This window comes from Neoarius graeffei, chromosome 6 (assembly GCF_027579695.1).
Source record: "Neoarius graeffei isolate fNeoGra1 chromosome 6, fNeoGra1.pri, whole genome shotgun sequence".
Lineage (NCBI taxonomy): Eukaryota > Metazoa > Chordata > Actinopteri > Siluriformes > Ariidae > Neoarius > Neoarius graeffei.
Genome location: NC_083574.1, coordinates 75,873,347 through 75,901,335, shown reverse-complemented (window position 1 = coordinate 75,901,335; position 27,989 = coordinate 75,873,347). Strand labels below are relative to the sequence as shown.

General features: G+C 46.7%; 1 protein-coding gene across 5 annotated transcripts in view; it reads right to left on the bottom strand.

The window, feature by feature from the left end:
* si (sucrase-isomaltase) overlaps positions 1-27,989 on the bottom strand; it is a 484,577-nt gene that overhangs the window by 206,307 nt on the left and 250,281 nt on the right. For all 5 annotated transcript variants that reach the window (XR_009654900.1, XR_009654901.1, XM_060924052.1 and 2 more), the window contains 2 exons: positions 4,921-5,075; positions 4,158-4,242 (listed from right to left, as the gene is read on the bottom strand). Coding sequence is in view for 3 of the 5 variants with exons in the window: in XM_060924052.1 (XP_060780035.1) it covers positions 4,158-4,242; positions 4,921-5,075 (240 nt within the window). In the remaining 2 variants the exon portion in view is untranslated. The remainder of the gene's footprint in view (positions 1-4,157; positions 4,243-4,920; positions 5,076-27,989) is intronic.

Here is a 27,989-nt window from a genome sequence, read left to right as displayed (position 1 = left end):
TTGGTCAAGCAGCATTCCAAGAGTGCCTATATTTCTGATACCCACACTGGAAAGATTCATGGTGTATATCACTCTGTTCATCTTTGTTCCACTTCCTCAAAACAGTTTCTAAATGGTATATTACTTTTGGCTTAAATGAAAGATCATCACTTAAAGATGAAAAGGAAGAAAGGATGCCAATTTACCAGAAGCACCTTTAAAGGGAACGTACAAATGAATGTGAGCTAGATAGCCACCTAGCCAACATGCTACAAAGTGAGTGTGGCTTCTTCGGGATCTATTTCTGTAGCAGAGCATAACAAAACAGAACATCTTGCCACATTGTGTCTGAAATGTCACTTAGTCAATATGAATTTCTTGTTTATAGAACTGTTGTATAAAAGCAATATTGCACTTGCAATTGAATGGTTATACTGAATTTTGGCATGGCTGTGATTAACCATAGAACTTGCCTTGTGGGCTGTTTGGGTTGTGCATGTTTTGTCTGAGGTTCGGGATTCTTCTGAGGAGCTACATATTTGCAGAACGTTCCTGAACAAGAACAATGCAATGCTTCAACTAGTTTCTTTTGGCTCTCACTAACCCAAAGCCTATTTTGGTTGCAAAAGCACAGTCATATGCAGGAGGCTAAGCAAAAAAATAAATAAAAATAAATAAATAAATAAATAAATAAATAAAAGGACTCCTAGAACATTCTGTTTTGCTGCATCAGATTTGTTATAAAATTAAATTTAGTCATTGTGTAAATCTTGCATTTAAATAGCAACCCTACAGTTGTTCCTGGAGCTATGCAGGACCCAGAATATAAAATTAGTTTATCTGCTGGAAAAGGGCTTAAACTTCCTGAGATTAATAATCTCCCGAGTTCCAAAAAAAAAAAAAGTTTTCCTGTTGTAAATGCACCTACAGTATATTTCAAAATTGTGTATTAGTCTTTGATAAATGACACAATATAAACAGCCCTTGACCATGCACTCAGAAGTTTCCCTTACTTGTATTTGAGCATTATTATTATTATTATTATTATTATTATGATTATTATTAAGCATGGGCGGCACGGTGGTGTAGTGGTTAGCGCTGTCGCCTCACAGCAAGAAGGTCCTGGGTTCGAGCCCCGGGGCCGGCGAGGGCCTTTCTGTGTGGAGTTTGCATGTTCTCCCCGTGTCCGCGTGGGTTTCCTCCGGGTGCTCCGGTTTTCCCCACAGTCCAAAGACATGCAGGTTAGGTTAACTGGTGACTCTAAATTGACCGTGAGTGTGAATGGTTGTCTGTGTCTATGTGTCAGCCCTGTGATGACCTGGCGACTTGTCCAGGGTGTACCCCGCCTTTCGCCCATAGTCAGCTGGGATAGGCTCCAGCTTGCCTGCGACCCTGTAGAAGGATAAAGCGGCTAGAGATAATGAGATGAGATGAGATTATTAAGCATGCTTTTCAACACATTTCACTTTTACAATGCTGCACAGTTCATTGAAAAATTTGAACCATTCCAAGGATTTGTTAAGAATCAAATCTATTTCACATATTTTTCAAAACAAGTGAGAACATGTTAACCTGGCAATTAATCACCCATTTGAACATGACCGCAATCTCTCTGTTGCTCCAATTTCACTGTAATGAGGTCAGCGCTCTCATTAGAGAAGAAAGAAAGGAAGAAGGAAAATGGAAAGGAGAAATAATCCCTCTTTTTTTTTTTGCACCAAGTCCCAGTGGAGGTCACCATCACACACCCAGAGGGAGCAGACAGGAGGCAAGGAACCTGGCCATGTTTACAGGAGTAAGTATGAGAGACAGAGATTTGTGCTTGTATATGGGTATGACAGAGAGATGTGTGCAAAATAGAGAGATCAATCAGAAAGTCCATGTCTGTGTAAATAATAAATAAATAAATAAATATACAGTGCCTTGCAAAAGTATTCATCCACCTTGGTGTTTGTCCTGTTTTGTCGCATTACAAGATAAAATTGATTTTTGGACAGTTAGCACAATTTGATTTACACAACATGCCTACCACTTTAAAGGTGCACATTGTTGTTTTATTGTAACAGAAACAAAAATTAAGATGAAATTTAAAAAAAAAAGGGAAATCTGGAGTGTGCATAGGTATTCACCCCCTTTCGTATGAAACCCCTAAATAAGAGCTGCTCCAACCAATTCACTTCATAAGTCACATGATTAGTTGATTAAGATCCATCTGTGTGCAATCAAAGTGTCACATGATGTCCATATAAATCAACCTGTTCTGGAAGGACCAGAACATAATTATACTTTTTTTTTTACTTTATGTATAGATCCTAGGTAACATTTTATTCGTTTCTTATTTTCACTCGTTAACTTATATTTTGTTATTTGCAATTGACATTGTTTATATTTATTTCAGATATGATACCAGTTACAGTTTAATGTATAATTTTGTTACCAATTATTATATTATTATCTTTGTTATTATTTACTGTTGTTAATATAGTTATTCTCTAATTTGTTAAATTTGTATTAATTACTTGTTAATTTAAATGGGGGAAGACTTAGAACAAGCCACTGTGCTTTTTTCTTCCCCCAGCACGTTTTCTGTTTTTGTTCCATTTATGTTTTCTTGTAAATCTCTTTTATCATGTGCAAATAAATAAATAAATAAATAAAAATAAAGGACCCTTACTCTGCAACACGACTAAGCAAGCAACATGAAAACCAAGGAGCACTTCAAACAGGTGGAGAAGTATAGATCAGGGTTGTTTAATAAAAAAATATCCCAAACTTTGAATATTCCAGGGAGCACTAATAAATTCATTATAGCAAAATGGAAAGAAAATGGCACCACTACAAACCTGCAAGAGAAGGCTGCCCACCAAAACTCACCAACTGGGCAAGGAGGGCGTTAATCAGAGATGCAACAAAGACACCAAAGATAACACTGAAGGAGCTGCAAAGGTCCACAGCGGAGAGGGGAGTATCTGTCCATAGGACCACTTTAAGCCATACACTCCACAGAGTGGGGCTTCATGGAAGAGTGGCCAGAAAAAAAAAGTAATTGCTTAAAAAATATCACGTTTGGAGTCTGCCCAACAGCATGTGGCAGACTCCCCAAACACATGGAAGATGATTCTCTGGTCAAATGAGACAAAAATTGAACTTTTTGGCCATCATGGGAAATGCCATATGTGGAGCAAACCCAACACCCTGAGAGCACCATTCCTACAGTGAAGCATGATGGTGGCAGCATTGTGCTGTGGTGATATTTTTCATCTGTATGGACAGGAAAGCTGGTCAGGACTGAAGGAAAGATGGATGGCACTAAATACAGGGCAATTCTGGAGGCAAACCTGTTTGAGTCAGCCACAGGTTTGAGACTGGAACACTCCAGATTTCTGTTTTTTCATCTTAATTATTGTTTGTGTCACAATTTTGTGAGGGAAATTTAATGGATGAACATTATTATTTTCTGTGTTTCTGTATGTTGAGCTCAAGTGACTTAATGTACTGAGAAAAGTTGTTTTTCCAGTGCTGTAATTGCCTTTCTGTGGCCTTGGCTGGTGATAAGCAGGGTGCCTCAGTTCTCCATAGCTACGCATCCACCTGCGCATACCAGAGCACGCCAGGTGCACGCTTTAACAAAGCTTCATAGAAAATCTTGAGCCAATCACATGAAGATGCAAGCAGTAAGTGAATGCCTTTAGAGTATAATAGATAACAGCCACTAAAACACAACTCAGAGTGCGCATACTCTCGGCATCAGAAGTGGTGTCTTCTCTTCTTTTCTTCTTCGCTTTCCCTTCCTATTTTATACTGTATACCGGTATCTGTTTATATGATCTACTATAATAAATAACTGAAAAGATGACTGCTAAGCGTTCTGAAGTGTTTATTAGAAATTTCCATTACAAATTTAAAAAAAAAATCCACAATGTGCACCTTTAAAGTGGTAGACATGTTGTGTAAATCAAATGGTGCTAAGCCTCCAAAAATCCATTTTAATTCCAGCTTGTAATGCAACAAAACAGGACAAACACCAAGGGGGATGAATACTTTTGCAAGGCACTGTGTGTGTGTGATTTTATATATATATATATATATATATATATATATATATATATATATATATATATATATGAGCATAAACATGTGCTGTATATAAGAGACAGGTCTGTGTATCTGTGTCTTACAGCATCCAGCACGGGTGTGATAAGCAAATGTGCTCCCCATAGGAATTGAAGATCCACTGCCCATGTTGCAGGGTCTGAGTAGAATCTGAAACAAATGCAAAACAATTTTTATACTTACAAACTTGTAGCTAATGCCACAAATTGTGCTCGTACATGAATGTGTCTGATTAATAAACTATTTATGATTTTTAAATATGAGGCAATAAAAATAGAGTCTAAACTATCTTAAGTATTTTTGTTGTAAATTACATAACACATTAATCCAAAGCTGGAGGACACACAATTTTTCATGATGTGTTCCACTCTGCATGTTATAGTGCTTACACCATATGTAAGCATCTGCATTCCACACTGAACAAGCTGCTGGGGCTGTTTGATGGCATTGGTAAAATTGATCTATAATAGTGTCATGAGTTTATTCTCCCTGAGTTCTGTCTGTTGTGGTTTCCATGGCAACAAGCATCATGTTTGTTTTGTTTTATATCCTGCTTTATTTTCAGACTGCTCATGTCTCATCATTGGCCTGTTTTTTTATCCTTTTTGTTTACTCATTATTATTATATATAAATATTCTGTAGCTTCCTTCGTCTAGTTCTAGTCTAGATCATGACAAATATAGTTGAGTGTATTAACAACTAAAGACTGATTTTGGCTCAATTAAGAGACTCCTCCATATCTTTTGTGTTACTGTTCAGTTAATTAACGCTATTGGTTAGTAGTGTGATAGTTTAAAAATAAAAACATATCTTGGTAGTAAACTCACTCATGCATGATGGGTCTCACCACGGTGTCTCCACTGATGTAAGCCCTATAGAAAAGTGTGTAAAGGAATGGCAGAAGTGTGTAGCGGATGCTCAGGTAGTGTTTGGAACTTTTCACCAGCACAGAGTTGGCACCAAAAAATGCAGGATCCTGAGGCTGAAAAAGGGAAAATTATTATTATTCAGTATGTTATCATGCTGAAAAGGTTTGTGTACTTTGGTGAATCTATGTCACCAGAACCTTAATGCTTTAAACAGTCAACAGTTATGAACAGAATAGGGGTGGGTTTCCCAAAAGCCTCTTAACGCTAAGAGCATCTGAACTAGGAGAGAGAGTGTTCATTATGCTGCTCCCTCTACCATTTAACAATGATCTTTGTGCTGCGATGCTTTTGGGAAACTCAGGCCAGAACAAAAGAAAAAGAAAGTAGGTAAGAAAAAGAGTGATCCTTAAGGTCCTCCCCCCCCCCCAAAAAAAAAGTCTAAGTGTAAAAAAACTGGCCCTTGAATCCAAGCCTGTGAGTGAAGTTGGCAGGCAAGCTACACATGAAAAATAACATTCCTAAGTCTTGAAATTGAGGCAAAGATAATTTCAGAGAGAAGGAAAACAGGTCAAAGTATTCAGCCTTATTGGAGAAGATGGATCAGGTACTCAATGAGGCAACTCATACTGACTCCATTGTGCTTACTAGGGCACTTGAATGCATGTGTTAAGATACATGAGCATACTTGGAGTGACAAGATTGGGTGTAATGGCCTCCCAGATCTGAACCATCCATCTCTTATCTATATCGCTTATCTGTCAGGGTCAGTGGGCAACCCTGCTAGGCAACAGTATTAACCACCACAGTCAGTGGGTGACCCTGCAAGGTGACATTGCGAACCACTGCGCCACCATGCCGCCAGAGATCTGAACCAGAGTGGTGAAATGTCATAAAGACTTCTGTGCAAACCACTGACTGTCAATAACAAACATTTTGTTTTAAGAGAAGGCTGCTCCTAAGTTTATTTAGTACCAGATCATCTTAAAGGAGATACACAGAGCCTTTATTTTTAAATACATTTCTGAATGGATAGTATCACCATCCTTGACTCTTGTATGCTGCATAAATGGGAAAAAATATATTTTTGAGAGTTAAAATCAACCGCAAAGTTGGCATTCGAGCTGCCCCGCTGAGCCAGCCAGCCCTGAGTGCGTGACATCACAGCAGGAACCGGCTTTAAGGCCGAGGCCTTTGATAGCTATTGACCAAAATCATATAATAAAAACATTTATGGTGAAAGTAAGAAATACCGTGACTGACTTGCCATGACTAAGACTGATTTGACTTCATTGATTGTGGGTTGACTCATTAAAACAGGATAGGTGTTATAACTTATGCAGCATACATGTACATGCAGGCATTTTCACTGATAAAACATAAAAGTCTAATTAAATAATCAGATGAACTGAGACAATCACATTCTGAAGGAAATTAAAATTCTTATACCGGTAACTTAAACACACAATACAAGTTACATGTATTAATCTAAATGCAGGTAAACAACGTGTTTTGTTTTGTTTTTTAATCCAAATGAGTCAGAGCTTACCCGTCTGCGTTCTCACTTCTTGAAGGCCGATTGTTTTTGAAACAATCTGACTTTCAGTTGTTTGTTCAGTTCTCCATTCATTCAATTCTTCCATGTAAGGGAGAGATGACAGCAATATCCAGTTTAGAAATAATTCACTTTTCTTCATACTGTGTAGTCCGCCATTACTGCTGGGCTCAGGCAATTACTAAAACCTTGGACAGAGTAGGATGTCACTGGTTTTAGTAACAACTGCAGGGAGGTCACTGCCTGAGCGATATGTCTCATCCCGTTCCGTCCCGGGTTTTAGCAACAACCCTCGACTCACTCCAGGAGGACTGGTGCAACTGAACTCACTTTCCTTTTAAAAAAATTAATAAAATAAATACGTTCCTTTTATTGTAGTTTTCTTTAATTGTTGACACTGCACCCTCTTTCAATACGGGCTTATAGCTAACGCTCCTCAACAGATCAGAGGTCTCGTACGAGTCTTCAGTAAAATGTGCAGAGCAGAGGAGAGACCACTTTGTAGGCGCCCAATTTGCCTGTGAACTTCTCACAAAACGTATCCAAATCTTTGCAGTTTGAACATTTTTGAACCATGAATGCAACGTAAAATCCACCTTCTGTCGTGTTGCTGCACTGGCCAAAAACACGTCTATGTGGCATGGCAATAAATTAGCTCAAAATGGAGGCTTGGAGTTGCAGTCAGCTCTGTGTTTTAGTATAGTGGAAATAGTGATGAGACCAATAGACTTCCTGTTGTGACGTTACGGACGTCAAGGTCATTCATTCAGACCGCTACCTATGTACAGAGGCTCCAACTTGGGAAATTGCAAAGAGGGAGATTCTCAGAGTTTGTCCAGCCTGGATGTGTCCTTCTTGGATGTGCTGCCCCCCCCAGCACATCACGGTGTAAAACAGGACACTGGTGACCACAGACTGATAGAACATCCACAGGAGTTTCCTGCAAATGTTAAAGGACTGCAGCCTCCTCAGGAAGTATAGCCTGCTCTGTCCCTTCCTGTATAAGTGTTTGGTGTTGCATGTCCAGTCCAGCTTGCTGTCCAGCCATAGCCCAAGGTACTTGTAGGAATCCACAGCCTCCAGCTTGACTCCCTCGATCAGAACTGTTCATGACCTTGGTCTGGACCTCCCAAAGTCAATGACCAGCTCCTTGGTCTTCGAGGTGTTGAGCTGCAGATGGTTCCTTTTGCAGCACACAGCAAAGTCCCTCACCAGGCTCCTATAATCCTCCTCTCTGTCGTCACTGATACACCCAACGATGGCTGTATCATCGGCAAACTTCTGAATGTGACACAGCTCCGAGTTGTAGCAGAAGTCCGTGGCATACAGGGTGAAGAGAAGAGGGGCTAGCACTGTGCCCTGGGGTGCTCCGGTGCTGCTAATCACAGTGTCAGACGTGATGTCCTTCAGCCTGACATACTGCGGCCTGTCAGTGAGGTAGCTGGAGATCCAGTTGACCAGGCAGGGGTCCACTTGCATCCTGTTCAGTTTGTCCTGAAGAAATAGGGGCTGCATGGTGAAGGCACTCGAGAAGTCCAAAAAGAGGATCCTCACTGTGCCATTTCCCTTATCCAGATGAGAGTGGGCTTGGTGTAGAAGGTAGAGGATGGTGTCTTCCACACTAACACCTGCCCGGTACGCAAACTGCAGACAGTCCTGGGCATGTTGTACCTGGGGTCTGAGGAGGATGAGGAAGAGTCGCTCCAACGTCTTCATCAGGTGTGAAGTGAGTGCCACCGGTCAGAAGTCGTTCAGCTCGCTGGGCCGATTCTTTTTGGGAACTGGAACGATACATGATGTCTTCCAGAAGGTGGGCACTCTCCCCAGCTGCAGGCTGAGGTTGAAGATGTGTTGGAGTGGTTCACCCAGTTCAGCAGCGCAGGTCTTCAGTAGTCGGGGACACACCTTGTCCGGGCCTGCTGCTTTCCTGGGGTGAAGCTTCCTCAGTTGACCTCTGACCTGGTCTGCAGTAATGCATAGAGGAGTCTGTGTTGAGGAGGGGGAGGAGGGGGCTGCTGTGATGACTGGGGGAGGTGTGTTGAGGGAAGAAGGAGAGATGGCTGCAGTGAGGGAGAGGGTGGGGGGGACATGGGCTGGTTGAACCAATTGAAGTAGTCATTCAACTCATTTGCCCTCTCCACTGTCCCCTCAACGACTCTGGTCTTTGTATTGTGGCCTGTGATGGTTTTCACACCTTCCCAGACCTCCCTCATGCTGTTCTCCTTCAGGTTCTGCTCCACCTTTCTCTTGTAGCTGTCCTTAGCTTCCCTCACGCAGCGTTTCACCTCCTGCTGTGCTGCTTTCATCGCCTCCCTATCCCTGCTCCTGAAGGCAGCCTTCTTCCTGTTGAGGACAGCTTTGACTTCCTGTGTCACCCATGGCTTGTTATTAGGGTAACACTGTACAGTCAGCAGGGGAGACCAGGTCTGCACAGAAGTTAAGGTAAGTCGTCAGACAGTGTGTCAGCCCCTCTATGTCCTCACAGTGTGGGCTAAGCAGCACATCCCAGTCCATGATGTCATAGCAGTCCCTGAGGGCATCTTCCATTTCAGGGGATCACCTCCTGATGGAGCTAGTTGTTGCAGGCTGCCTTTGAACCAGGGGGGTGTACTTTGGCAGTAGAAGAACCAGGTTGTGGTCAGACTTCCCTAGTGGGGGGAGGGGTGTGGCTCTGTATGCATCCCTCACATTAGCATACAGCAAGTCAATTGTCCTGTTGTTCCTTGTTGGACAATCCACAGCCTGGTAAAAAGCAGCCAAAGTAGAGTCCAAAGTAGCGTGATTAAAGTCCCTAGAAATGATGATAAATGCCTCAGGGTGCTGTGTCTGCAGCCTTGCTGTGACAGAGTGAATCCTCTCACATGCAGCGGCTGCGTCTGCCCTTGGAGGGATGTAAACACAGATGGTGATCACGTAACTGAACTCCCTCGGCAGATAATATGGCCACAGGCTAACAGCTAGCAGCTCCAAGTCTGGGCAACATAAAACTGTCTTTACGGAGATATGTCCCGGGTTACACCAGCAGTTGTTAACATAAATGATGAGTCCCCCACCTCTGTTTTTCCCACATGTGTTAGTGTCTCTGTCAGCTCTCATAGCAGTGAATCCCCGCAGGTCCACGTTAGCATCCGGTATGAGGTGTGTTAGCCATGTCTCCGTAAAGATAAATAAGCTGCTCTCCCAGTAAATTCGCTGGTTGTTCAGAGCAGAAAGCTCATCGACTTTATTCGGCAGCGAGTTCACATTCCCCATGATAACGGAGGGAATGGATGGTTTGCAGCACCACCGGTTGTCCGCTAGCCGAGCTTTTAGCTTTGCAGCCCCTGGGTTTCCTCCTCAGCTCCACCAGGATGGGGTGTTGTATCCCAGCTCATCCCATTGTTTTCAGGGCCAGCAGGCTCCTCTCTCAAAAAAGTAAGAAAACTGGCTCCTGGTTGCGTGTTAAAGTTAAAAAAATCCATGTTATATACGTAAAACACACTGTCTTCATAAGAAGAGCAGAAAAGTAAAAAAAATGTGGAAAAAAGAGGTTTAAAGAGCTAAAAACTACAGAGCTACTGGAAAGGCAGCCGTCTCACACAGCGCCCATACTACTCTTTGAGGAGTACAACCCTGATTACAAAAAAGTTGGGACAAAGTACAATTTGTAAATAAAAACAGAATGCAAATGATGTGGAAGATTCAAAATTCCGTATTTTATTCAGAATAGAACATAGATAACATATAAAATGTTTAAACTGAGAAAATGCATCATTTAAAGACAAAACTTAGGTGATTTTAAATTTCATGACAACAACACATCTCAAAAAAGTTGGGACAAGGCCATGTTTACCACTGTGAGACATCCTCTTTTCTCTTTACAACAGTCTGTAAATGTCTGGGGACTGAGGAGACAAGTTGCTCAAGTTTAGGGATAGGAATGTTAACCCATTCTTGTCTAATGTAGGATTCTAGTTGCTCAACTGTCTTAGGTCTTTTTTTGTCGTATCTTTCGTTTTATGATGCGCCAAATGTTTTCTATGGGTGAAAGATCTGGACTGCAGGCTGGCCAGTTCAGTACCTGGACCCTTCTTCTACGCAGCCATGATGCTGTAATTGATGCAGTATGTGGTTTGGCATTGTCATGTTGGAAAATGCAAGGTCTTCCCTGAAAGAGACATCGTCTGGATGGGAGCAAATGTTGCTCTAGAACCTGGATAAGCTGCCCATGCCACACGCACTAATGCAACCCCATACCATCAGAGATGCAGGAGTCTGAACTGAGCGCTGACAACAACTTGGGTCGTCCTTCTCCTCTTTAGTCCGAATGACACGGCGTCCCTGATTTCCATAAAGAACTTCAAATTTTGATTTGTCTGACCACAGAAGAGTTTTCCACTTTGCCACAGTCCATTTTAAATGAGCCTTGGCCCAGAGAAGATGTCTGCGCTTCTGGATCATGTTTAGATACGGCTTCTTCTTTGAACTATAGAGTTTTAGCTGGCAACGGCGGATGGCACGGTGAATTGTGTTCACAGATAATGTTCTCTGGAAATATTCCTGAGCCCATTTTGTGATTTCCAATACAGAAGCATGCCTGTATGTGATGCAGTGCCGTCTAAGGGCCCAAAGATCATGGGCACCCAGTATGGTTTTCCGGCCTTGACCCTTACGCACAGAGATTCTTCCAGATTCTTTGAATCTTTTGATGATATTATGCACTGTAGATGATATGTTCAAACTCTTTGCAATTTTACACTGTCAAACTCCTTTCTGATATTGCTCCACTATTTGTCATCGCAGAATTAGGGGGATTGGTGATCCTCTTCCCATCTTTACTTCTGAGAGCCGCTGCCACTCCAAGATGCTCTTTTTATACCCAGTCATGTTAATGACCTATTGCCAACTGACCTAATGAGTTGCAATTTGGTCCTCCAGCTGTTCCTTTTTTGTACCTTTAACTTTTCCACCCTCTTATTGCCCCTGTCCCAACTTTGAGATGTGTTGCTGTCATGAAATTTCAAATGAGCCAATATTTGGCATGAAATTTCAAAATGTCTCACTTTTGACATTTGATATGTCGTCTATGTTCTATTGTGAATACAATATCACTTTTTGAGATTTGTAAATTATTGCATTCCGTTTTTATTTACAATTTGTACTTTGTCCCAACTTTTTTGGAATTGGGTTTGTACAACTAAATAGATTAGAAATAAAATAAAATAAACAACCCAATGACTAAGTCATCATGACCAGGCGAGACAGTACACAACCTGGGGTGGTCAAGACCACGACTATATTACACAGTGGGCAGAGAATCAGGGAGAAGGTGGTCAGGGAGTTGGCAGTACTGACCTCAATAGGAAGGTCATTCCACCAACAGGGAGCAAGGACAAACAGCAGTCTTGTGTGGGTTGGGCAGGAGTGGAGAGGAGGAAGGGGAAGGTGACCAGTAGCAGCAGAGTGTAAGAGTATGGCTGGCATGTGGGGTTGGATCAGTCTCTTGAGGTATGCTGGACCTAACCCCTTGAAAGCCTGGCAAGCTAGCACCAACATCGTAAATTTGATGCAAGGTGCGACAGGCAGCCAGTGAAGGGCAGCAAACAGAGGAGCAACATGGGAGGAACAAGGGAGGTTGTAGACCAGGTGGGCTGCAGCATTCTGAATGAGCTGCAGGGGTCTAGTGGCAGATGCTGGAAGGATAATAAAGAAACCACTGGATATTCCCTCCATTCATAAAGCAGTGTCAGATATCTGGTGTTTTGGAGTTCATCTATGTGACTTAATAGCAGCAAGGCTGGAGTGGTGGATGAAATCCAGCTAGAGATGTTGAAAGCACTGGAGAGGTTTAGTGTTGTGTGGTTGATATCTCTCTTTAATGTTGCATGGAGATCTTTGGCAAAACTTTTAGACCAGCAAACTGGGATGGTGGTCCCTATTTTTTGTCGTTGTTGAAATGTGCACCATAAGGTATGTTCCATTTAAAGTGGGTGTCAGTTGTCAAAGGGTGTGTCTTATCTCCCCTCCAGTTTGTGTTTTTCATGGACCAGATACAGTGGTGCTTGAAAGTTTGTGAACCCTTTAGAATTTTCTATATTTCTGCATAAATATGACCAAAAACGTCATCATATTTTCACACAATTCCTAAAAGTAGATAAAGAGAACCCAGTTAAACAAATGAGAAAAAAAAATATTATATTTGGTCATTTATTTATTGAGGAAAATGATCCAATATTACATATCTGTGAGTGGCAAAAGTATATGAACCTTTGCTTTCAGTATCTGGTGTGACCCCCTTGTGCAGCAAGAACTGCAACTAAACATTTCTGGTAACTGTTGATCAGTCCTGCACACCGGCTTGGAGGAATTTTAGCCCATTCCTCCATACAGAACAGCTTCAGCTCTGGGATGTTGGTGGGTTTCCTCACATGAACTGCTTGCTTCAGGTCCTTCCACAACATTTTGATTGGATTAAGGTCAGGACTTTGACTTGGCCATTCCAAAACATTAACTTTATTCTTCTTTAACCATTCTTTGGTAGAATGACTTGTGTGCTTAGGGTCATTGTCTTGCTGCATGACCCACCTTCTCTTGAGATTCAGTTCATGGACAGATCTCCTGACATTTTCCTTTAGAATTCGCTGGTATAATTCAGAATTCATTGTTCCATCAATGATAGCAAGCCATCCTGGCCCAGATGCAGCAAAACAGGCCCAAATCATGATACTACCACCACCATGTTTCACAGATGGGATAAGGTTCTTATGCTGGAATGCAGTGTTTTCCTTTCTCCAAACATAACACTTCTCATTTCAACCAACAAGTTCTATTTTGGTCTCATCCATCCACAAAACATTTTTCCAATAGCCTTCTGGCTTGTCCACATGATCTTTAGCAAACTGCAGACAAGCAGCAATGTTTTTTGGAGAGCAGTGGCTTTCTCCTTGCAACGCTGTCATGCACACCATTGTTGTTCAGTGTCCTCCTGATGGTGGACTCATGAATGTTAACATTCACCAATGTGAGAGAGGCCTGCAGTTACTTAGAAGTTACCCAGGGGTCCTTTGTGACCTCGCCAACTGTTACACACCTTGCTCTTGGAGTGATCTTTGTTGGTCGACCACTCCTGGGGAGGGTAACAGTGGTCTTGAATTTCCTCCATTTGTACACAATCTGTTTGACTGTGGATTGGTGGTGTCCAAACACTTTAGAGAAGGTTTTGTAACCTTTTCCAGCCTGATGAGCATCAACAATGCTTTTTCTGAGGTCCTCAGAAATCTCCTTTGTTCGTGCCATGATACACTTCCACAAACATGTGTTGTGAAGATCAGACTTTGATAGATCCCTGTTCTTTAAATAAAACAGGGTGCCCACTCACACCTGATTGTCATCCCATTGATTGAAAACACCTGACTAATTTCGCCTTCAAATTAACTGCTAATCCTAGAGGTTCGCATACTTTTGCCACTCACAGATATGTAATATTGGATCATTTTCCTCAATAAATAAATGATCAAGTATAATATTTTTGTCTCATTTGTTTAACTGGGTTCTCTTTATCTACTTTTAGGACTTGTGTGAAAATCTGATGATGTTTTAGGTCATATTTATGCAGAAATATAGAAAATTCTAAAGGGTTCACAAACTTTCAAGCACTGCTGTAGGTTTCAAGACACAACCAAGGTTTGGAGTGGTGACCAGTATGTACCACCTTGGTTATATGCAGATTATGTTGTACTCTTGGCACATCCAACATATATTCAAATGCTTTGCTGCTGAGTGCTAAGCAATTGGGATGAAAATAGAGTTGTATTATGGCACACCATACTGGATGGAGACACAGAACCAGGGGGAACAATAATATATTATCGTTGCCTGGGGAGGAACTAATATCTGTGGCTTCGGCTTAGGAAGTCTGGGCTGACTTTCTCAGATTGTTGTCCGTATGACCGCCATGAAGAAAAGCAGAAGAAAAATGAATGAATGAATGAATGAATGAATGAATGAATGGAAGGAAGGAAGGAAGGAAGGAAGGACTCAAAAACCTCAGCAACAATGGTGTGTATGATACAATCATACCAGCATCACACCCACTTACATCCTTTTTAATTTTGTGATTGTATTTGGCCCACCCAACACCCAGCAGCTGGTCAGAGTTGATACAATGGTGGTCAGCACACTGTGCAGGCCACAGTCAGTATTTCCTGACTTACTATACTCTATTATAGTTTCCCTGTAGAATATGTCTGATGAAATGACCAGTGATTGTAGGTAGGTTTGAATATATAAATGATATAATTGTTGTTGGTAGTGGGCTTCTGGAATGTACTGCAGTTAAACATAAAAACAGAGATAATCTGTTATGTAGGCTGAATGGAGGGTGAGAGAAGCTTTGGGTCGACCTGAGTAAAAACTGATCTTGACAGAGGAAACTTCAGAGGACTGAATACTCACCCACTAAAAGGTCAAGCCTTATTCATCTCATTTTGCCAGGGAAATCATTTTCCATTCATCCTCATTTGTCCCCTTACAAACTTAAGATCATATCATATTCTGTGATTGCAGCTTTCTCTTTCCCTAATCTAAAAATTATGATTGGGGAATAAATAATGGACATGGAGAATTAGAAAGAGGACACACATTGGAGCCCCAAGTGAGTCTTACAGTTCTTACAGATGTTAATGTATATTTAAATATTGATACTATTTTTGTAGCAGGTATTGGTGTGGTTTAACATGGGTCTGTACTGACTGAAATATGCAGTACAAGAAGTGTTTGTTTTTAGCGTTAAATTAACTCTTATAGTTTGACTCTTGAATGCCCAGCTAGAGCATTTAATTGTTTCATTAAAGACTATGGAGATTATTTAATGTATTCATGCTGAATTAGCACATGCAGGATACAATTTTGTTGTTTTCAGTTGTACTTGTGCATCTCAAACAATTAGAATATTGGGAAATATTGTTCAATATTTTCCATCAGTTATTTAAGAAAGTGAAAATTTAATATATCAAAGCAACCTGGGCTTCAATAACACCTCAGCAGTGCTACAGGGTGGTTGCTTCCATGCCACGCTGCCTCGATGCTGTAATCTGTGATAAAGGAGCCCCAAACAAGTTTGACATTCCTGTATTGTAAATCCCTTTTTGATTGATCTTAGGAAATGTTCTAATATTTTGAGATATTGCATTTCTGATTTTGGGCGGCACGGTGGTGTAGTGGTTAGTGCTGTCGCCTCACAGCAAGAAGGTCCGGGTTCGAGCCCCGTGGCCGACGAGGGCTTTTCTGTGCGGAGTTTACATGTTCTCCCCATGTCCGGGTGGGTTTCCTCCGGGTGCTTAAACATGTGGGTTTATTAACTGATTGGTTAACTGATTGATTATTAAAGGCATGCAAACTTGTTTGGTGAACTAATTAGTGTAAGATAGTAAGTTACTAAAAGCTACAATTAATATTAGACAGGGTTAGTATCAACTGTCACTGTGTCAACCTTAAAACAACCATTACTACACACTTGCACTTTAAAAGTACAGCATAATTTCATGGAACATATTGTGCCCACTATAGGACACTTTGTACTCCCAATCTTGCTGCATTTTTTCTGTTTATAGACAAGTGGCATGGTGGTGTATTGGCTATCACTGTCGCTCCAGTTTTCCCCACACTTCAAAGACATGTGGTCAGGTTAACATGGGGCGGCCTTGGGCTGAAGTGCCCTTGAGCAAGGCAGCTAACCCCCAACTGCTCCCTAGGCGCTATAGTTGTGGCAGCGGGGGTGTGATCAAGCGCCGGTCTGTGACAGGAGGGTGGAGTCAGGGAAGATAAGTGGCAGAATCACTACACCTGATGTCAATTAACCTGTGTTTGTGTGTGTCTTCCCAGTGACCGCGCCCTACTTAAGGAGGGAGAGCAGAGGAGCTCATCCCCAAACCAGATGCCAGTTGTGTGTGTGTGTCTGTATAGTACAAGTTGTTCACTGAAAAGTGTGGCAATAAAACCCCTGGTTACGAACCTGATCTCTGTCCTGCCGTTCTCTGTGCTCCTCCCACCCATACAAACTGTTACAGTGGTGCCGAAACCTGGGAATCTGGAGCGCAGCAGCCGAACAGCCCCATGGAGTCCTCCCCATTCGCCAAACTGGTCCATGCCCTCGCCACAGCCCAGCAAAGCCAGCACCAGGTGCTAGTCACCCTCCAAAAGGAGCAGGAAGAGCAGTTCGAGGCCCTGGTGCTGGCCCAGCAAGAAGATCGCTCGGCGTTCCGGCACCTCCTCGCGTTGGCAGGGTCCACCAAAGCTCCCACCACGGGCCCGTCCCCCCTCACCCTAACAAAGATGGGCCCGCAGGACAACCCCGAGGCATTCATCATGCTCTTCGAGCAAGTTGCAGAGACCTCGGGGTGGCCGATGGAGCAGCGTGCGGCGTGCCTCCTCCCCCTGCTAACGGGAGAGGCGCAGCTGGCCGTGCTACAGCTCCCCGCCGACCGCTGGCTGGCCTACGTGGACCTTCGCCGGGCCATCCTCCAGTGTGTGGGGCACACCCCGGAGCAGCAGCATCAGCGCTTCCGCACTTTGCGCTTGGAGGAAGTCGGCCGGCCGTTCTCGTTTGGCCAGCAACTCCGGGATGCCTGCTGGAGGTGGTTGAGGGCTGACAACCACGACGCCGAGGGGATCATTGACCAGGTGGTACTGGAGCAAGTCGTGGCACGCTTGCCAGCAGGAACCGCAGAGTGGGTCCAGTGCCACCGCCCGGCGTCACTGGATCAGGCCATCGAGCTGGCGGAGGACCATATGGCGGCTGTCCCGGCGGCAGGACAGCAGACAGCCTCTTCTCTCCTCTCCTCTTCTCTCTGTCTCCTCCTGTGTCTCGTCCACGCCCCATTCCCCCACTGCGGAGGCAGGGGCCTTTGACCAGGGACCATTGACCAGGTGGTACTGGAGCAAGTCGTGGCACACTTGCCAGCAGGAACCGCAGAGTGGGTCCAGTGCCACCGCCCGGCGTCACTGGATCAGGCCATTGAGCTGGCGGAGGACCATATGGCGGCTGTCCCGGTGGCAGGACAGCAGACAGCCTATTCTCTCCTCTCCTCTTCTCTCTGTCTCCTCCTGTGTCTCGTCCACGCCCCATTCCCCCACTGCGGAGGCAGGGGCCGGCGCCACCAGTGCCGGCCCGTCGCACCCGCAGTGCCCTCTCGTTTCTCCCTTCTGTGTCTGTCTCTCCCCCCCCTCAGGTGAGTGAGCCCCAGAACACCGGTGCGGAGAGGAAGCCCGGGCCGGTTTGCTGGCACTGCGGGGAGCCGGGCCACCTCCAACAATGGTGCACAGTAATGGAGGTGGGTGCGGTGGTTCGGATCACCGACGCGTGAGGACGCGTCCACATTGTTTTCCGTGGGGAAAAATTTATAGTGAAAGCGGCGGTTAATCCTCGCCTTACCTACTCTATAATTTTGGGGACTGATTGGCCGGGATTTCGGGATTTAATGACACACTTAGTGAAGAGTGGGTCCTGCCATTTAACAGGGGGAGTTCCCGGTGTCGCCTTGGCGGGAACAGCTGTCACAGAGCCGTCAACGTCATCTCCGCGTCAGAGTGAGGAGCAGCCGGCTCCTCCTCTCTCTGTTGGGGAATCCCTTGCGGATTTCCCATTAGAGCAAACGCAAGACGAGACTCTGCGGCATGCGTTTGACCAAGTGAGAGTAATCGATGGTCAAACGCTCCAGCCGAACGTCACCCCGTCCTTCCCCTACTTCGCGATTATGAAGGATAGATTATACCGAGTGACGCAGGACACTCAAACTAAAGAGCAAGTCACACAGATTTTAATTCCGAAGAGCCGCCGGGAATTAGTATTCCAGGCGGCTCACTTTAATCCCATGGCTGGACACTTGGGGCAGGATAAGACACTAGCCCGAATAATGGCCCGATTCTATTGGCCAGGGATTCGCGGCGATGTCCGTAGGTGGTGTACGGCGTGCCGCGAATGCCAGTTAGTAAATCCAGCGGCCATTCCAAAAGTGCCTTTGCGCCCTCTACCGTTAATCGAGACCCCGTTCGAAAGAATTGGGATGGATCTCGTCGGGCCATTAGATCGGTCAACACGAGAGTACCGCTTTATATTAGTTCTGGTGGACTATGCAACGCGATACCCGGAAGCCCTGCCTCTTCGCAATATCTCAGCATGCAGTATTGCGGAGGCACTCTTCTGCATCATCTACCGAGTTGGAATCCCGAAAGAGATTCTGACTGATCAAGGCACCTTGTTTATGTCACGAACACTGAACGAACTGTATGGGCTATTGGGTATTAAGCCGATCCGCACCAGCGTGTATCACCCACAAACGGACGGTTTAGTTGAACGGTTTAATCGCACCCTCAAGAACATAATTAAAAAATTCGTAAGTGAGGACGCGCGTAACTGGGATAAATGGCTCGAACCCTTGTTATTTGCAGTGCAAGAGGTCCCCCAAGCCTCCACGGGGTTCTCCCCGTTTTAATTATTATATGGGCGTAAGCCGCGCGGCATCTTAGATGTGCTGCGAGAAAATTGGGAGGAGGGACCTTCATCAAGTAAAAATGAAATTCAATATGGTATTGACCTGCGCGCAAAACTCCACACACTTGCGCACCTAACCCAGGAGAATTTGCGGCAGGCCCAAGAACGGCAAACCCACCTGTACGACAAGGGTACGCACCTTCGAGAGTTCGCACCGGGAGATAAAGTACTCGTACTGTTGCCCACATCGAGCTCTAAATTAGTTGCCAAGTGGCAAGGACCCTTCGAGGTCACACGGCGCGTCGGGGATGTCAACTATGAAGTGAGGCGAATGGACAGGGGTGGGGTGCTACAGATTTACCACCTTAATCTACTCAAACTCTGGAACGAGGAGGTCCCCATGGTGTTGGTGTCGGTGGTTCCGGAGAAGGCGGAGCTGGGGCCGGAGGTTCAAAAAGGCGCATTGACATCGCATACCTCTCCAGTCCCCTGTGGAGACCACCTCTCCCCAACCCAACTCGCGGAGGTCGCCCAGTTGCAGACCGAGTTTTCGGACGTGTTCTCGCCCCTGCCCGGCCGCACCAACCTCATAGAGCACCACATTGAGACGCCCCCGGGGGTGGTAGTGCGTAGCCGCCCTTCCAGGCTACCCGAACACAAGAAAAAGTGGTTCGGGAAGAACTCGAGGCCATGCTCGAAATGGGTATCGTCGTGGAGTCCCACAGTGACTGGAGCAGCCCGGTGGTCTTGGTACCCAAGGCTGACGGGTCGGTCCGGTTCTGTGTGGACTATAGAAAAGTCAACGTGGTGTCTAAATTCGACGCGTACCAAATGCCTCGTATTGATGAGTTGCTCGATCGACTAGGCACTGCTCGCTTTTATTCGACGCTGGATTTAACGAAGGGATACTGGCAGATCCCCTTGACTCCACTATCCCAAGAAAAAACGGCCTTTTCCACACCATTCGGTTTACACCAATTCGTGACACTTCCGTTCGGGCTGTTTGGGGCGCCCGCTATGTTTCAGCGGCTGATGGACTGGGTCCTCTGCCCCCACGCCACCTATGCGGCTGCCTACCTCAACGACATAATCATCTATAGTAATAACTGGCCGAGGCACCATAATCATCTATAGTAATGACTGGCCGAGGCATCGTGGCGGACTTCCTCTCCCGTCAAGGGGGGGGGGGGAGTCGGCTGCAGGCCGGACGGCCGGACGGCCGCCCGGCCTGAGTCGGGCGGTGGGGGTATGTGGCAGCAGGGGCATGGTCAAGTGCCGGTCTGTGACAGGAGGGCGGAGTCAGGGAAGGTAAGTGGCAGAATCACTACACCTGATGTAAATTAACCTGCGTTTGTGTGTGTCTTCCCAGTGACCATGCCCTACTTAAGGAGGGAGAGCGTAGAGCAGAGGAGCTCATCCCTGAACCAGACGCCGGTTGTGTGTGTGTGTCTGTATAGTACAAGTTGTTCACTGAAAAGTGTGGCAATAAAACTCCTGGTTACGAACCTGATCTCTGTCCTGCCATCCTCTGTGCTCCTCCCACCCATACAAACTGTTACAATAGTATAGCTGCCCATTGCTGTGTGTGCTCATTGCTCACTTGTGTGTGTGCATGCATGTGTTCACTGCTTAAAATGGGTTAAATGTAGAGGATGAATTTCACAATGCTTGAGACTATGCATGTGACAAATAAAGGCTTCTCCTTCTTCTTAAGCGCTGATTATTTCATCCAATTAACTTGCACTATCATTGCATTTATTGCTACTATGTATTTATTGTATATTTTGTATATATTCTGTATATTTAAGCAATTTAAAAAAAATCTAAGTTCATTTCAGTCCATTATTTGATCTCAGTTTTTTTCTATTTCTGACTTAGATTTTCTAATTCTAAAGTATTTCATTTGAACCAGTTTCTTGAAATGTAACTGTGGCAGCGGGGGCATGGTCAAGCTTCGGTCTGTGAATGGAGGGTGGAGTCAGGGAAGGTAAGTGGCAGAATCACTGCACCTGACGTGAATTAACCTGCGTTTGTGTGTCTTCCCCAGTGACCGCACCCTATAAAAGGAGAGAGAGAGCAGAGAAAGGGAGCTCTCTCCCAACCAGAATGCATGTGTGTGTGCGCGTGTGAGAGAGTGAATGAGCTGAAAAGCCAAATATGCAATGGAAAAAATAAAAGTTTCTGAGAACTCAGTTTTGGCCTGCTGTGCTTCCGTGCTCCACCCACCTGCTCTGGTTCTAAAGTGGTGCCAAAACCCGGGAACGGAGCACAGAAGGAGACAGCCCCATGGAGCCCTCCCCCTTCAAGGACCTAGTCCATGCCCTCGTCTCGGCCCAACAGAGCCAGCACCAGGCGCTGGTCGCCCTCCGGAAGGAGCAGGAACAACGGTTCAGAGCCCTGGTGCTGGCACAGCAGGAAGATCGCCAGGCGTTCCGGCACCTGCTCGCGTCAGCGAGGTCCACCATCACCACCGCCGCGGACCCTCCCCACCTCACCCTAACAAAGTGGGTCCGCATAACAACCCCAAAGGCTTCTTCACTCTTTTTGAGCAGGCAGCAGAGGCATGGGGTTGGCCGGTGGAACAGCGCGTGGCGCATCTCCTCCCCCGCTAATGGGCGAGGCGCAGCTGGACACGCTACAGCTCCCAACTGACAGCCAGCTGGTCTACGCCAACCTTTGCAGGGCTGTCCTCCAATGTGTGGGGAGCACCCCGGAGCAGCAACGGCAGCACTTCCGCGCGCTGTGCCTGGAGGAGGTTGGCTGGCCGTTCGCGTTTGGTCAGCAACTCCGGGACGCCTGCCGGCGGTGGCTGAGGGCCGACAACTGCGATGCAGAGGGAATCATCGACCTGGTGGCGCTGGAACAATTCATTGCCCGATTTCTGGAAGGAACAGCGGAGTGGGTCCAGTGCCATCGCCCAGTGTCGTTGGATCAGGCCATCGAGCTGGCGGAGGACCATATGGCGGCTGTTCCAACGGCAGGACAGCATGTCTCCTCTTCTCCCCTCTCTCTCTCCTTCTGTTTCTCGTCCTTACTCCATTCCCCCACCGCGGAGGTAGGGGCCGGCTCCACCCCAGCTGGCCCGCCGCACCCGCGGTGCCCTACTATTTCCTACTTCCATGTCTGTGTCTTCCGCCCCCTCAGGTGAGTGAGCTCTGAAACACCGGTGCAGAGGAAGAGCCTGGGCCGGTATGCTGGCGCTGCAGGGAGCCGGGGCACCTCCAGCATCAGTGCTCGGCGATAGAGGTGGGCGCTGTGGTCCAGATCCCTGATGCGCCAGGGACTGCCTTCGATCGGGCTGGAGCGTATCGCATACCAGTGAGTATCCAAGGGGATACGTATCAGGCTTTGGTAGACTCCGGCTGTCATCAGACCTCAATCCACCAAAGCCTGGTGCAAGACGAGGCATTGGGGAGAGCACAATTGGTGAAGGTGTTGTGTGTGCACGGGAATGTTCACAACTACCCTTTAGTGTCGGTCCACATTCTATTTTGAGGGGAGAAATTGAGAGTAAAGGTGGCGGTTAATCCTCGCCTTCCCCACTCGATAATTTTGGGGACTGATTGGCCAGGATTTAGGGAATTAATGTCACATTTAGTGAAGAGTGGGGCCTGCCATAATTTAGCGGGGGGAGGTCCCAGTGTGGCATTGGCGGGAGCAGCTGTCACAGAGCTGTCTACGTCATCACCACATCAGAGTGAGGAGCAGCATGCTCCTCCTCCCTCTCTCGGGGAATCCCTCGCGGATTTCTCGTTAGAGCAGTCGTGAGATGAGACTCTGCGACATGCGTTTGACCAAGTGAGAGTAATTGATGGTCAAACGCTCCAGCCAAATGCCACCCGTCCTTCCCCTATTTTTCCATTATTAAGGATAGGTTATACCGAGTGATGCAGGACACTCAGACTAAGGAACCGATAACACAGCTTTTAATCCCAAAGAGCCACCGGGAATTTATATTCCAGGTGGCTCACTTTAATCCCTTGGCCGGACACTTGGGGCAGGATAAGATACTAGCCCGAATAATGGCCCGGTTCTATTGGTCAGGGATTCACGGCGATGTCCGTAGGTGGTGCACGGCGTGCCGCGAATGCCAGTTAGTAAATCCTGTGGCCATTCCAAAAGTGCCTTTGCGCCCTCTGCCATTAATCAAGACCCTGTTCGAAAGAATTGGGATGGATCTCGCTGGGCCATTAGATCGGTCAACACGAGGATATCGCTTTATTTTAGTTTCGGTGGACTATGCAACGTGATAACCGGAAGCACTGCCTCTTCGCAATATCTCAGCACGTAGTATTGCAGAAGCACTCTTCCACGTCATCTCCCGAGTCGGAATCCCCAAAGAGATTCTGACTGATCAAGGCACTATATTTATGTCACGCACACTGCGCAAACTGTATGGGTTACTGGGAATTAAGCCTATCTGCACCAGCGTGTATCACCCACAGACGGATGGCTTCATTGAACGGTTCAATTGCACCCTCAAGAACATAATTCAGAAAGTTGTAAGTGAGGACGCATGCAACTGGGATAAATGGCTCGAGCCCCTGTTATTCACAGTGTGAGAGGTCCCACAAGCCTCCACGGGGTTCTCCCCATTTGAATTATTATACGGGTGTAAGCCGCGTGGCATTCTCGATGTGCTGTGAGAAAATTGGGAGGAGAGACCTTCAACAAGTAAAAATGAAACTCAATACATTATTGACCTGCAGGCCAAACTCCACACACTCATGCACCTAACCCAGGAGAATTTGTGGGAGGACCAAGAACGTCAAGTCCATCTGTACGACAGGGGCACGCGTCTTAGGGAATTCACACTGGGAGATAAAGTACTTGTGTTGTTGCTCACATCGAGCTCCAAATTGATCGCCAAGTGGCAAGGACCCTTTGAGGTCACACGGCGAGTTGGGGACGTCGACCATGAGGTGTGACGAATGGACAGGGGTGGGGCATTACAGATTTACCACCTCAATCTGTTAAAACTTTGGAACGAGGAGGTCCCCATGGCATTAGTGTCGGTGGTTCCAGAGAAGGTGGAGCTGGGGCCGGAGGTTCAAAAAGGAAAATTGACATTGCCCACCACTCTGGTCCCCTGTGGAGACCACCTCTCCCCGACCCAACTCATGGAGGTCACCCAATTGCAGACAGAATTTTCTGACTTGTTCTCGCCCCTGCCCGGCCGCACCCACCTCATAGAACACCACATTGAGACACCCCTGGGGGTGGTAGTGTGCAGCCACCCTTACAGACTGCCTGAACACACAAAAAAGGTGGTTCGGGAAGAACTCGAGGCCATGCTCGAAATGGGCATCATCGAGGAGTCCCACAGTGACTGGAGCAGCCCGGTAGTGTTGGTTCCCAAGGCCAACGGGTCGGTCCGGTTCTGTGTGGACTATAGAAAAGTCAACGCAGTGTCTAAATTCAATGCATACCCAATGCCTCGTATTGACGAGTTGCTTGATCGACTAGGCACAACTCGTTTTTATTCGACACTGGATTTGACAACGGGATATTGGCAGATCCCCTTGACTCCACTATCCCGAGAGAAAATGGCCTTTTCCACATCGTTTGGCTTACATCAGTTCGTCACACTTCTTTTTGGGCTGTTTGGGGCACCTACTACATTCCAGCGGCTTATGGATAGTCCTCCACCCCCACGCCACCTACGCGACCGCATACTTGGACGACATCATTATTTATAGTAATGACTGGCCGCGACACCTAAAACACCTAAGGGCCATCCTTAGGTCGCTGAGGCGAGCGGGTCTCACAGCCAACCCAGAGAAGTGTGCAATTGGACGGCTGGAAGTACGGTATCTGGGCTTCCACTTGGGCAATGGGCAGGTGTGTCCCCAAGTCAATAAGACAGCAGTGATTGTGGCCTGCCTGAGGCCCAAGACCAAAAAGCAGGTGAGACAGTTCCTGGGGCTGGCTGGCTACTATCGTAGGTTTATACCTAATTATTCGGACGTTACCAGCCCACTGACTGATCTCACGAAAAAGGGGGCACCAGATCTGGTCCAGTGGAGGAAGCAATGCCAGGGGGCTTTCTCTGAGGTAAAGGCTGCACTGTGTGTGGGGCCACTGTTACACTCCCCTGACTTTTCTCTCCCCTTTGTTTTGCAGACGGACGCATCGGACAGAGTGCTGGGGGCTGTTTTGTCCCAGGAGGTGGAGGACCGTCCAGTGCTGTACATCAGCCGGAAGCTGTCGGTGTGTGAGGGCCGGTACAGCACCATAGAAAAGGAGTGCCTCGCCATCAAGTGGGCAGTCCTCGCCCTCCACTACTACCTACTGGGACACCCTTTCACCCTCTGTTCGGACCACACACCCCTCCCGTGGCTCCACCGCATGAAGGATGCCAACGCGTGGATCACCCGTTGGTATCTGGCACTCCAGCCATTTAAGTTCGAGGTTGTCCACAGGCCAGGGGCGGAGATGGTCGTGGCGGATTTCCTCTCCCGTCGGGGGGGGGGGGGAGTCAGCTGCAGGCCGGACGGCTCTCCCGCCTGAGTCGGGCGGTGGGAGTATGTGGGAGCGGGGGCGTGGTCAAGCGTCGGTCTTTGAATGGAGGGCGGAGTCAGGGAAGGTAAGTGGCAGAATCACTGCACCTGACGTGAATTAACCTGCGTTTGTGTGTTTTCCCCAGTGATCATGCCCTTTAAAAGGAGAGAGAGAGCAGAGAAAGGGAGCTCTCTCCTGACCAGAATGCATGTGTGTGTACGTGTGTGAGCGAGTGAATGAGCTGAAAAGCCACATATACAACGGAAAAAATAAAATTTTCTGAGAACTCAGTTCTGGCCTGCTTTGCTTCTGTGCTCCCCCCACCTGCTCTGGTTCTACAGTAACCAAAAATATGAACTTAGGGGCTGCAAAAACACTTTAACCAACACATTATTCAAATTACACCTACAGTGTTAAACTTGAATGATGATTAACAATTGCAGTGTTGCACCGTGCTGTACAATAAGCTGATAGTGGCCATAATTGTTGACTTAACTCTCATGAATTTAGACTGAACTTTACCCGTCTGGCTTAACTATTCCATTAAATTTTATAGTAACTCAAAGTGCTGAATTTACCCTTACAGCTATAATTAAGACTATTGTCTTTCTATTAGTTTAATTTCTATTAGTTTAATCTGATTAGTGCAAATGAAGACAGTAAGTTACATTTACAACCAACAGTGTGAGACTTAAACAATCAGTGTCTCTGTTCACTGTAAATTCAGATATTCTTCATAAATCATATTGTTCAGCAAGTACTGTGGATCAATCAGTAACTATCACAAAACCAACAGGAAAAAGTATGTATTTATGAAAGTATGGTGTAGCAACGGGGGCGTGGCCAAGCTGCAGTTTGTGATTGAAGGGCAGGGTCAGGGAAGGTAAGTGGCGAAGTCATTACACCTGGTGTCGATTAATGTGTGTGTGTGTGTGTGTGTGTGTGTTTGTTGCAGGGATGGAGCATAAAAGGAGAGAGAGAGAGAGCAGAGAAGAGCTCTCTCCCGACCAGAACATGTGTGCACGCACACGCATATATGTGTCAGTGAGCAGCACGAGTGAAGCTGAAAAGCTAAAAAGAAAAAATAAAGTTTGTAAGAACTTCAGTTCCCTCCTGCCATGCCTCTGTACTCCACCCACATCAGAGATTTACCACAGTGGTGCCAAAACTGGGATGTCAAGTACAGAAGGGAACCACCCCATGGAGTCTTCCCCATTTACAGAGCTCATCTATGCCCTCGCTGCTGCCCAGCAGCACCAGCATCAAGTGCTGACCACCCTCTGAAAGGAGTAAGAGCAATGCTTTGAAGCCTTGATGCTGGCCTAGCGGGAAGATCGCCAGGCATTCTGGTATCTACTTGTGTCAGCAGGGGTGTCCACGGTCACTATCATGGACTCCCTTCACATCACCCTCATGAAGATGGGCCCGCATGATGAGCCCGAAGCCTTCATTGCTCTCTTTGAGCAAGCGGCCCAAACATGGGAGTAGCCACTCGAGCAGCATGTGGCATGCCTCCTCCCACTCCTAACTGGCGAGGCGCAGCTTGCGGCACAGCAGCTCCCTGCCAACAGCTGGCTCATCTACACTGACCTCAAGAGAGTCATCTTGCAGTGGGTCAGCCACTGCCCGGAACAACATTGCCAGCAGTTCCGGAAGCTGACACTGGAGGAGGTCAGCCGGCTGTTCGCATTCGGCCAACAACTCTGGGATGCCTGCCGGTGGTGGCTGAGGGCAGAAGACTGCGACGCCGATGGGATCATCGACCTGGTGGCACTAGAACAGCTCATCTCTCAGCTTCCAGAAGGAGCGGTGGAATGGGTCCAGTGTCATTGGCCAGCGTCGCTCCAACGAGCCATCGAGTTGGTGGAGGACCATCTGGCAGCAGTTCCAATGGCAGACAGACGAGGAGAAGGTGCCTCTCCTCATGTTTCTTCTCTCTCCCTCTCCCCTCCCTCATCCTTGCCCCATTCCTCCACTGCAGAGGTGGGGGCCGGCTCCTTCCCAGCCAGCCCTTTGCACCCATGCTGTCCTCCCATCTCCTGCTTCCATGTTTGTGTCCTCCCCCCCCTCAGGTGAGTGATGCCCATAACACCGGTGCAGAGGGAAAGCCTGGGCCGGTATGCTGGCGCAGCGGGGGAGCCAGAACATCTCCAGAGTCAGGGCTCCGCGAGGGAGGTGGAAGTGGTGATCCGGATCCCTGACATGCCAGAGACTGCCCCCAGTCAGGCCGGAACATATCGCATACTGGTAAGTGTTAAATGGGATACATACCACATGTTGGTGGATTACGGTTGTAATCAGACCTCAATTCACCAATGCTTGGTGCAAGGTGAGGCATTGGGGAGAGCACAAGTGGTGAAAGTGTTGTGTGTGCATGGGGATGTTCACAATTATCCCTTAGTGTCTGTTCGTATTCTATTCCGGGGCTAAGGGCATAGAATAAAGGCGGCAGTTAATCCTCGTCTCACCCACTCGTTGATTTTGGGGACAGATTGGCCGGGGTTT